Genomic DNA, 12,849 nt, shown 5'->3' with positions numbered 1-12,849 from the left:
ATAATGACATCATACAATATGACAGAATCAAATCATATAAAGAAGAAAACCTATAAAATAATAAAATATCAATGCATTTAATATTTTCTATACGATATATGACGGATATGGCGTTCCATATGAAAACATTTGTACCTGATGTCGTGAGAGAACAATAGAAATCAGTGTTATTGTACAAATAAATCATGCCAGGAAATAGAACTGTACTGAACACCTGAAATAGATAATAGAAAAAATAACTCGATTAAAAAGTAATTTATTTTTATTAATCGAAAATGAATGATAAAGGTGGGTGGTTTATTAACAATGTTGTAAACAGGTAATATATTACATGTGAGGGGAAACAAGATAAAAAATCAACAAAACGTTGGATGGAATACCGGAGTGAAAGACTCTATGTGAAATGTATTATTATACCATTAAAATGATGAAAATATCACATGGAACTGTGTCCAGAGTGAGCCGTGGTTCCTTACATTGTCAGCGCCGTCCCCCAGGCGTGGGCGTGGTTACGAGGCGTGAGGGGCGGTGCCAATACAGACGTTACGCGTGCGCAGACATCACATTATAGCAAAATGCCTTATAAAACCTACCTAAGTATACAAAGCCCAACTTTAAAACAACAGTTTCTAGATTATGCAAAGTGGAAATAAATTAAACAAGACTTAACTAAATGAAGTAAAACAAAGTACTTCATTATTTTAATAGATTAACTTCGATAAAACTGTATCAACATTTATCACACAAAACAATCAGGCTCATTTATAAATGCAAAAACAACTTATCATTCAAAGGGCTTTTTATGTGTCTAAATGCTTTTGATTGCAAACTAACTTATAGGTACTTCCTCTCAAGCGTAACTCGTTTAGAATTCTCTGTTTTCATACCATAAATAGGACAGAGAGCCGTGGCTGGTTTACTTCTCAAAACCTATTAACTCAACATTACAACGGAGCAATAAGGAAGTATATTGTACAATTAGGCGACTGTGTATCGCTTAAAGGTTTTTAAATTCTATAAAGGCGCTCTGGGCAACGTTATTATCATGGGTAGGGATTGGTTGGCGTACGTAATAATTGCTTACACTAACCTTAGCTCAAATAACAAGAATTGAGGAAAGTACAGTGGAACATTAACAACATCGTGATGTGGTAAAACAATCAACGCCTAGAAACATTTCTTTCTTTATAAATGTTTTGTTGAAGACCTGAAAAATCCTGTCCAAAATTCATGAATAATCTAAATCTTTTAGTATATGCAGATTTTACCACTTGAAACGCCAAATACCAAAACAAGGAATCCCGAGTGTAGTATCATATTGATACAAATGTTTTATGTGACAGAAGCACCTGGAAGCCAATTGAATTTCAACAAGTGAATTCAAAGTAACTCTGTATCAAAATATAACTTTACAATTACATAATAAATTTAAAGTTGTCTGTTATAAATATATATCTCTTACAATATTATCTGTGTCTAGAAATAAACAAATTTGACCTTTTAGGAAATGTAGTATACATAGTGTATGACCAATACGGATACAACATTTATAAGTTTGTTTTTTCGTACTTTGTTCATGTTCGGTGTTCCCATAAAAGTCACAAATAACCCAATATATTATACATAGGTTGCGTAAAATGACGTTTTTGTTCATCTAATGCCTTGTAGGTTTTGCATCGTTTTGAGCACTGTATAAGCCGAGGGATATTTTCAATAAAAAGAAAACATTTTCAATTTGAAACTACCAGTGCTGTAATCTACATTAGCAAATGGTGTTTACCAATACGTTTGTGTAACCAATTGACATTTTAACATTGTGAGTTCCATGGAGGTGTTGTAACGTCACATAGTGTATAGCCTAGCGACTCTACAAGTAACATTTACCGTCAAAAATGTTAAGATATGGCTCTTCGTCTCGAACGGTAAGCTAATTACTTGGTCATCTAACTTGTGATTATTTTGTCCAAGTCATTCCTCTACTAGGTGGGCATCGGAGCAAACTGTGAATTAAACAGGACAACACAATGACTGGTGTACGTATGGCTAAAAGATAATCAAAAGACATTAAAAAAAAGCTTAGTCCTTACACCTGAAAAATAGCGTCACTATTTATATCGGGAATAAAGTGGTTAGCTCAGACCTAAGTGCATGTGACGACAAACTTTTTGTTTCATGAACGTTTTTCACTTTCATGAGCAAAAATGGATCAATCCATCGTTTGGCTTTTGTCCTCAAAATTTTGTTTACGTGCATTTAATTTCAAAGATCAGTTTTAAATATCACAATACAATGAGTCATACACATTGCATTGATGGTACGGAAAACATGCAATTAAAATGAACAATGCAGTATGATGATTTACTTGACTATCTAGATAAGACGACCATGTTAAGAATGCGTGAATGTGTTCCGGGTGCTATGATTGGAAGGCAGTGGAATGTTTTGGATCCTCCGAGTGGAAGAAAAAAAGGAAACATTTCTTAAACGGGTGGCAATAATATCATCTTCATAATTAAACAGCAATAAAAAAAAAATAACCATAAAGATAACACGTATCAAGATTAAAATTCAAATTCCCCATGAAATTTTGTGGATTCCATTAGGATAACGAAGCTATACAATTGGTTGAGTTAGAAGTTAGCGACAGCGATTCGGCCGTCACGTGAAACGGCCGTCCCTGTACCGATCAACAGGTTAGCGAAAATGAGTCGGCCGTCCCTGTGCCGTTAGACAGGTTAGCGACAATGAGTCGGCCGACCCTGTACCAATCAACAGGTTATCGACAGTTAGTAAAGCCGTCCATTTGCCGATAAACAGGTTAGCGACAGTGAGACGGCCGTCCCTGTGCCGATAAACAGGTTAGCGATGGCGAGTCGGCCGTCCCTGTACCGACTAATAGGTTTGCGAATGTGAGTTGACCACCCCTGCATCTATGCACAGGTCAGTGACATTTAGTCAGCCATTCCAGTACCGATACACAGGTTAGCGATTGTTAGTCCACAATCCCTGTACTGGTACACAGATTACCGACAGTGAGTCGACGTCCTTGTACCGGTACACAAGTTAGCGTCGGTGAGTCGGCCGTCCATGTACTGGTACACAGATTACCGACAGTGAGTCGACGTCCTTGTACCGGTACACAAGTTAGCGTCGGTGAGTCGGCCGTCCATGTACTGATACACAGATTAGTGACAGTGAGTCGACGTCCTTGTACCGGTACACAAGTTAGCGTCGGTGAGTCGGCCGTCCATGTACTGATACACAGATTAGTGACAGTGAGTCGACGTCCTTGTACCGGTACACAAGTTAGCGTCGGTGAGTCGGCCGTCCATGTACTGGTACACAGATTACCGACAGTGAGTCGACGTCCTTGTACCGGTACACAAGTTAGCGTCGGTGAGTCGGTCGTCCCTGTACTGGTACACAGATTACCGACAGTGAGTCGACGGTCGTTGTACCGGTACACAAGTTAGCGTCGGTGAGTCGGCCGTCCCTGTACTGGTACACAGATTAGTGACAGTGAGTCGACGGTCCTTGTACCGGTACATAGGTTATCGACGGTTAGGTAACGGTCCCTGTACTGATACACAGATTAACAACAATGATTCGGCCATCCCTGTACCGATACACAAGTAATTTGAGATAGCTAGTCGACCATCCCTGTACCAAACACACACGTTAGCGACAGTAAGTCAGACATACCTGGACGACAACTTAAGCAACATTAATTCCTAAAACAAAACTGGCTAGATATTGGTTCATATACAGGCTGTTGACTTTCATCGCTTAAGCATGGTTCCACGTTCATAGTCTTGAAGAATGATATTGACGGGGAAATACAGAGCTAATCTTTCACTATTGGACAGTGAGCAAATGCAGAATAGATATCACATAGTGTAGACACTACCACCAGGTGGCGTCACTGGAAAGGTTTTTAGTCATTCTGTTCAACAATGAGCAGTGGAAAACAAACTGCCATTAATTGTTCCTAAGAAAATGAGTTTAACTATCGTCATATACAGTGAAAACATTCCAACATATCTCTGTATCTTTGGTTTTGCATTATTCAGTATATATTGAAAACTAACAACACTTTGCTTTCAATTCCACGCTCACATAGAGAATAACAATCCCTGAAAAATACAACCGCCTGATTAGACGCCCTGATGGCTAATTAGAATAGCCATGTTGCCTAACTAGAATCCATGCTGGTTCAAGTTCTTTTTCTGTTTTGCTTCTCTGTCAGATCGCCTATATGTATACACATATGGTACGGTCAGACAGTTGCGTGGAGATCCGCTCTATTCTCTCCTTGTTGTGCGACATAGACCCATGAAGCGACACATTCACAAAAACGGAAGTATATTCGAATTAATCGGAAGAGAAGATTCTCTTCTGAGGTGCCCAGAATAATTTGAAACTGGTGACCATGTATCTCAATGATTCCACAGTTAGTTGAACGATCCGGAACCTTATGAACAATCTCACCGACAGTAACAATAACTCCAATTTCATTTGTATCACCTTGATATTAATGCGGGCGAGATATCACTTAATTATTTGTAACAATAGTAAGGTTGCCTAGGATAATCACAGATAACCTCACAACCGTAGACCACATATTCCTCATAAGATATCTAAGTCTCTGTCTTTAATGTGTGCGTCGTTATCGTCCGAGGGAATCCGAAGTCCAGCCAACACCTGTTGACCTCGATCTGACCCTGACTTTCCGTCTCCGGGAGACGAATGAGCCCCGTGGGACGGTTGGGACTGTTGGGACCCCGAATCACTTACAGATCCCGAGGGCTCCGATGAGCTGCTAAGTTGAACATGTTTCGGTGGGGAATGTTGTTGTCTTTGCTGGTTGCTTACGTGTGCACTGTATCGAGCACTGGGTGATTTGTTTTGCAGGCCTTTTGGGTGAGCTTTAATCAACTTAGTTTTCACATCCATTTTAAGAACATCATCACACATCGACGAGATGTTTGAAGTCTTTACAGGTGTCGAACTTCGGCCAGCTGGCGAGGAAGAACGAGAGTCATTCTGAGACCCTCTAGATATATCTACGGAAGAGCCCTGAGACGTCTTTGATTGCGAATCACGTGACTTAACACTAGCCGGCGAGTTTGGTCGTGGTGCTGACGTCGTCGACGATTTTGCGATAAAGTTCACGTCAGCCACTCGCCTTTTGGGCGAGGATTCTACTGACGATTTTGGAGTGTTATCGATACTTGCCGTGGTGTTGGTAGTAGTATTACGTGGTGAAGTAATTTTCGACACTGGATATGTCGACTCTTGTGACGAACACGGAGTGGTGCTAGGAGAAAACATCCGGAGCATTTCCGACATTTGTTCATCTATTCTTGTCATTTTTTGGTGTAACACGTCTATTTCCTCCTTGATTTCTAACCTTATATCATAGAGAGACGTCAGCATTTGACGTTCGGCTACTGAGAGTGCCCCGGATGTCGACTCCCTCAATGTCTGGGGGCCCTCGCTCACAGTGTCTTCCGCTAATTGGTCTAATTTCACATTACTACGGAGAATTCCACTGTCGGTTGAATCTGTCTTTTTCAGATTAGATTTCTGATCGTCCTCCGGAGCTTCATTTATCGGTTCCGGAGGTTTTGCCATCATTTTGCCCCATTTAGATAAGGGTTTTACTGTCGCTTTTGGTGCCTCATTTATCTTTGTCTGTAAATCATCCTTCTCCTTTTCAACATTTAATTTATTTTGGTTGTTATCCGATGTCCCTTCCGACGGCACACTCCCGTTCATTATTTTCCCCCATTTCGAAGCTCCACCTCCTATTTTTGGGACAGGTGAGCCGCCTTGAGAGCCCTCGGAGACATTGATAAGCCTCGTAAAACTCCGCGGTCGTTCGGCCATATCCATGGCAGACATACGTCCGCGCTCGGGATCATTATTTGGTTGCATGGCCTTCGCATCGCTTATTTTTCGAAATCGTGAAATAAGCTTACGAACTGGATGATCACTCGACAACTCCAATGGTGGGTCATTTTTCCTCTTTTCTGCCAGTTCTTTCTCTTTTTTGACATCGGCAACTTTCCGGAAAATCAACTGAAACACAAACAAAGCTCTTTATTTTATACTTATACACTGTAAGGTGTTTGGCATTATAATGATACCCACTATCTGCATTGAAGTAAATGTATATCATAAACTCAAACCCATAACGTGTATTAATGCTACTCTGTATACAGTGTGCAACACAATTGCATGCACTTTTAATTTAACCGTTATTATTGCAAGTAAGAAGCAAATAATTCTTGAGATTTGTCTTTATTATGATATATTCCATGGCGTTAGTTCTACCGAAAACCAATTGGCAGTAAAGTCATACATAATTATCTATAGTCTACATATTTTATTTGTGATGGAGATAACAATGCTCGTTTCCAGATCTTCAATACAGGCTCATTTATATTTCATCATTTTCACTCCTGAACACTAAGTATAAATATGTGTAGAAACACTTATGCGATTACACGGGAATAACCATGTCCCTCGAGACAAACAGTCACACCATATATACTAACTCTGTGACGGAGGTTGTACGTTAGTGTGAGATTCCTGGCGAATGAGTTGGCGAAGGCGTGGTAGAATTCTAGAACTTCTAATATCCGAACCCTTTTGATGGTGTGGAGATCACAGTAGGTTAGAGCTCGAACATTGGCTGTGGATTGGCCGATCGACTGTTCTTTCCAAAAGTTGTCGCCAAATACGTCACCTTTACCTGCGGAAACAAGGGAATTCAGCTCTATTTTAATCCAATTCGCTAACACCATTGCCATTGTTTTTCTTCATGTTTCTCACAGATTTCAAACTTAAATGCTTTAAAATTCTGAAGTATTACCACACGTTTATTTTATTTATCTAGTTTTTTCCCTTGCAACGACAGTCTAGGGAGACACCAACAGGTAGGCACATAGAGAATGAATGTCTTGGGAGACATTCACAACCAAAGAGATGTCCAAGGGAACGCTAACCGATAAAAAGAACTGTAAGCGTGTGATTAATACCCCGCCCCTGGCCGCTTCATTTGCATACACTTGTAACGTGTATAGTCAATATACCTATTACAATATATTATAGTAGTAATTGAGAGTGCAGACCATATGGTCCATAATATTCCTGTGTAGTTTCAGACAGAGAGACAAGATGATTCCGATATACCCCCTAACTTCTGCTGCAGGTTTGGGAGTACAATAAACGTAACGCAGTCATAACAGCATATGTTTAAGATATAACATACATTTAAAGTGTCAGTGGGTAATATAAAAATAGGATTATGATGAAGGAAGCGTACTCGAACTTAGTGACAGAAGACATTTTGGCAATACATCATATAGATATCATATTGTGAAAATAAGGAACATCTTATATTACCTAATCCCAAAAAGGCTGTCTAAGGAAACAGACTGGGTAAGATATAAATTTATCATAATTATTCCTCATAAGTCACAGCAGCAAACTTGGGAAGTTTCAAAAGATATAGAACAATTATATTCCGAAAGACAATAGATAATGAGTGACGTCATACTAGGAACTTGGCAAAGGAAAAAGTGGATGGGTGTCCTTACTGTCCTCGTGGAATGGTACTTTAGAATACTTGTTTTGCAATGTAGCATGTTTGTTATCGGTAACGCGTGGGATCTGCCCAAGTACAAACTATGCCATTCCAGCTTCCAAGAAAAATTGTGACTAAAATATTACCAGGTTTACAAGCAGTAATGTAATCAACATCTCACTAAGCTTACAAACAGTAATGTAACCAACATTCCACTAAGCGTACAAACAGTACACATGTAAATGTGGCTGATATGTCACACTGCCAACATAATGAAACTAATATTCCATTAGGCTTACAAACAGTCATGTGACTAATATTCCACAGGGCCTACAAACAGTAATGTGACTGACAGTCCATTGGGATGGCAAGCAGCGTACTATGACTATCTAACATTCCGCTGTCGAGGTACTGCCATAAATGAGGACATTAGTATGTCTCATGTTCAGTGTGAGCATATTTAATTGCTCTTTTGGATGGGATATTGAGGAAGAGTTAATGAAATATATAAATATTTAATTGTTTATTTTCCGCGGATCCATCAAATAAGCTTAATGAGAATGATAAGTTTTTATCAGACAGTTCTGTACTAATGCAATTTATACCAAGGTTTTTGAAACAATTTTTCGAACACTCTGTGTTTGTTGAGCTGCTGGTATTACTATGAATAAGCAAACATGTTATTGTGATACTTTACCTTATTCAAATGGTTTACGATATTATGGAAGAGGTCACACACCAACGTGTGGTTCCATGTGGAACATGCAGATGTATAAGCCTATTTATAGGACAAAGCCTGGTAGCTGACACGATTGTATCCTTATGTAGGCATAACAAGCCAGTTATATGAAATACATCAGAAGAATGGCAACACTATTCTAAACAACACATTGATATCGTGAAATATGTCTTTGACACATGGTTCAACTTTATAAAACATTCACTAATCTAGCATTACGTACTCAGTATGGCGACCACCTCATCGTCCTGAATGACCTCTAGTGACCCTGACACAACAAAGCATAAGGCATCAAGGCTTTCGCCTTGGTGAAATATCAGGTCACCGGGTGCACTGTGCGTCATGTTGAAATGCATGGCGAGCGCTCTCAAACAACCATCGCTGGCCAACCGGAAGGCCGGGTGCTCCATGAAGACTTTTCGGTTGAGATGAACACACAAGTCGGCCTTCATGTCTTTAGGACAATAATTCAAAACCTGGAATCAAACAGAATCTATTTACTCCTTAATGTTTGCAATTTTCAATCTTGGTTGTAATTGATTACTAGGATTGTCCAAGAAAAACAACACTGACAACGTATTCTTATTATAGCAATAATTCATTACAAAAAGCAATGTTTCAAGGATGTTTTGATTAATGGATAATGTAGAAGTGATCCATTGATCAGATGATATGGCAGCGTTTGAGAGTTCATGAGTGGAGATACCAAAACACAGAGCCATTGAAATCTTTATCTCAAACACTATTTGTTAAGGTGAACTAATGATTTTAATCATATTGAATACCCAATAATTGGAGTGAGTATGAGCTAAAATATTACCTTAGTGGCATCAATACCCTTAGTGATGGCCCACGTGGACACAATGTAGTCCATCACGCGCTCTCCAAGGATCTTGGGGACATCATGCAATTTCATGAAGTCGCGGACACTGTTCAACATATCATGGTAGCGTGCGAAATTGGCGTAGAACTGTTGAAATATGGTTGTCACATTGGAAAATATTGTTGCATAGAGCAGTGCTGAAAACAAAAAAATAAAGGTTATCTTTAGCCAATATGCCACAGCGGAGAGTTTATTCATGCATAGGACATTACGTTTTAATATCAGTATGGAACATGACATTGTGAGCATTTATTAGCCGCCCTGATGACTACTGCGATCAGAAGCAGGAAATACTACCAAATCCCATGTGACCTAAATTACCGAAATTTGTACTTTTACAGAGATGAGAATGATGTTATATAATTGTTGCACCACCACTTTACTTCTGTTAACAGGAAATCGAACAATAAAACTCACTAAATGTTATGTTTTATGTCGCTAAATATTCCGAGAACAGAGACGTGTATATTAATTATGTATAACTCTAGAATGATAATTTTATGTGCACTTACACTATAGCTCTGGATTACTAAAATAGTCAAACTATCAGGCTGACAATGGATGCAGTGTAAGCTGACAAGTTCAGAATGAAACACAATTTAAATTCGAACGGTCAAGTGGAATCTAAATGTAACGGAGTTTTATGGAGAAGAAATTTACACCATTAACTCCAAAAACCTTAACGACTCAAGTAATAACATCAAACATGTCGAAGAGTGGCGCGAGCGTCACATCCATCACAATGCACGTGCCTGATTGACACAGACAGGCAACACGCGGCGCTCACAAGTTCATAATTAATTATTCAAAATATTAACGTCTCTCATTAACTAATAGAAGCATTCACACATTAAGTAACATTAAAGAGCTACACTGTGCAAAGGATGTCCCTTAATTATTCATTTCATTTGACCATTCAAGAAACATATCGTTTTTCCAGGAAGATATCAAACCAACCCTTCCCGTGTCGTCTTCTCGCGGACATTTCAGTTTATAGCTCTTATGACCCACTTTTACCTTATTAACGATAGTTTTATGGTGTTTTTCAAGGATAGTTCTATTGCTGCCTAAATTGTGATATAATTGTATCAAATGCACGAGGAGTTTTGTGCTTGTTATTAATGATGACGCTTAGTCAATACCGGTCAATGTGGTGATGATCAACGGCAATTAACACCTGTCTGCCACCCTGAACGGAAACACAAAACGTATGCCTCGTTCCCAGATGCGAACTGGAACTACGATCAATACAGAACGGCACCTCCCAGAGGAAGAGTGTCAAAACTTTCAAAATCCAATTGTGCTAATGAACCGGTAATATGAGTTACGACTGTCCACAACGATTTGCTAGACACACTTCAAATACAATGTAATGCAATACGACAACACGAAAATGATAGCTTTAGACAGCGTTATGGAAGACACCTACTATATCATGGCGTAGATCTGGCAGACACAACAGTGTAATAAGTGTAACGGAATGGTTTCCCAGAGTGTACATATCACAGAATTAATATTTACATTAAATAAACAAGTTCTAACTAGTATCCTTATTTTTTTAGTTGGCGGATTTCGTATATGCTAGAAGAGTTTCTCAGAAGCTTCTAACTATTAGCCAGTCATCTTTCGGTAAATGTTATACAAACATTTTTTTCCGGTGTTGAAAGTAAAACAATACATGTTGGCCTTTTGGATAGTAAAAATGTGACCAAATGAGGACAGCATTAAATTTAATATGATAATCGACGGAACTACAGGTGGACACGGTCAAATAAATCAATATAAACGTAAGGTAGGATTAGATGGTATCATCATTTTGTAGATTAAGGTTAATGTTCTGAAATGAAATGTTCGTGCCCTCATTATTTGCTTTTTAAATATTGCTATGTCGATCTAAGAATATTGTAGTTAATGGCATATGTACGCGAATGGTATTGTGCATGAAGTCCAACAAGTGTTTCGTGTACACGTGGAATGTCAAAAATACTTGTGTTATAACATATAAAATTACCTACATGTATAATACTGCAATATATTACCAAGGATAATACTATTGGGTATTGTAGTGGTAAACATATTAATTCTGAATTTTAATCTTGTGGAATACATAAAAAATATGGTTATAGCATAAAATTTAAAATCAATGGACAAAAGTATTATCTATTGTCTACTTCTTACATGAACATTAAAGAGGATTATTGGCAATAAAGTTCCGAGACTTTATTTCTGATCGATATCACTTTGAGCCAAAAGCTCTGCTAACAAGTGTTTGACAGTAAACTGTACAACACTTACAGCATGTATCATTAAAATCATACGTCATAGAAAAATCAAAGTTGATAATATCACAGTGAGCTAATGAAAATTGGCGTTACTATTAGATAGAGTTAGTGCACTGATACAGATATTGATGCATACAAGCATATATACCTTTCGTTATCGTGATATTTATACGAGTTTTAAAAAAAGGGATTGTTGTTTGGACGAATTAACCGGTATCGGTATTTGCCTATTAAGAAGAGGATTTGATATTACAATAATATAGATTTTAACAAGACATATTCTGCCGTTATGTTTTTCATCAAGGCAAAACAGTACTTCATAAATCATGGAAAGCTCTAAGAAATTCTGTTTTCTAAGTTAAAATTTTTACTTTTTACGCGTTTTTTACGTTTGGACGTAATTAAGATTTTGACTCAACGCATTTTTACCTTTCGACGTAATTAAGATTTTGACTCAACGCATTTTTACCTTTCGACGTAATTAAGATTTTGACTCAACGCGTTTTTACCTTTAGACGTAATCAATATTTTGACTCCACATGTTTGTACCTTTGGGCGTAATTAAGATTTTGAATCCATGCGTTTGTACCTTTGGAAACGTTCAAGAACACTCGTAATTGTCATAAAATATATAATAAAATAATTTGCATGAGAAACCATGCAATTGTTAATCGTAAAGTTCTGCATTTTCTTACATTAATTAGATTTCCTATACAAATATGTTTACATTGTTTACTAAATCATAGAGGGTTCATTAACAAAGAATACGGGTATTGATTTTGTTTAAATTTGCGAATAAAGCTACCTGATCTGCGATCGCTATCTCCTGCTCTTTATGCACTATAAAGTGCTCGGAAGGTTTATGGCCTAGATATATTGTCAAGATGGATTTGGTATATTCACCAATGATTGGTTTATAAATAATTCACCTCAATATTAATAGCATTCATTTGATTATTGTCCGGACTTGGTCCGTCACCTAGGTTGAACGTAATCTCTTTGCGGCAATAGGTTTATAATAAAGTTTATATGTGATCTGAGTGGATTCCTACAAAGTTATATCTTTGTTAAGTTCATAACAAATCATTCCCTGAATGTTAATATCATATTTTACTTGATGCTGTTTTATCAATATTCCTTAACATACGGAATTCAGTAAAATTATCAATCGGAAGTTATTTTTGCTTTAAATAGGGAATAAATCTTAGTTATGATCTGTTCTTTTAATTCTGTTACGCCGTTCGTCTTGGACAATTTCATAACGCTAAGGAATATTGATGAAACTGGAGCCTGGTTCAGCTAATTAATTACTTAGACGGAATATGTTGCTAAAATAGAATTCTCTCATATAACC

The 12,849-nt window shown here is 37.8% G+C and overlaps 1 protein-coding gene across 1 annotated transcript in view; it reads right to left on the bottom strand.

Moving 5' to 3' along the window:
- Positions 1 to 247: 247 nt before the first annotated feature.
- Positions 248 to 12,849, bottom strand: part of LOC117324204 (potassium voltage-gated channel subfamily H member 1-like) — a 78,585-nt gene continuing 65,983 nt past the window's right edge. Inside the window, exons 7-10 of the mRNA XM_033879945.1 lie at positions 9,151 to 9,350; positions 8,554 to 8,806; positions 6,561 to 6,757; positions 248 to 6,081 (exon numbers count right to left, since the gene is read on the bottom strand). Of these exons, the coding sequence (XP_033735836.1) occupies positions 4,627 to 6,081; positions 6,561 to 6,757; positions 8,554 to 8,806; positions 9,151 to 9,350 (2,105 nt within the window). The 3' untranslated portion in view covers positions 248 to 4,626. The remainder of the gene's footprint in view (positions 6,082 to 6,560; positions 6,758 to 8,553; positions 8,807 to 9,150; positions 9,351 to 12,849) is intronic.

The sequence above is a fragment of the Pecten maximus genome, chromosome 3 (genome assembly GCF_902652985.1).
Source record: "Pecten maximus chromosome 3, xPecMax1.1, whole genome shotgun sequence".
NCBI lineage: Eukaryota > Metazoa > Mollusca > Bivalvia > Pectinida > Pectinidae > Pecten > Pecten maximus.
The sequence above is the reverse complement of the archived record's forward strand: the minus strand, read 5'-3'. Positions and strand labels throughout refer to the sequence as shown.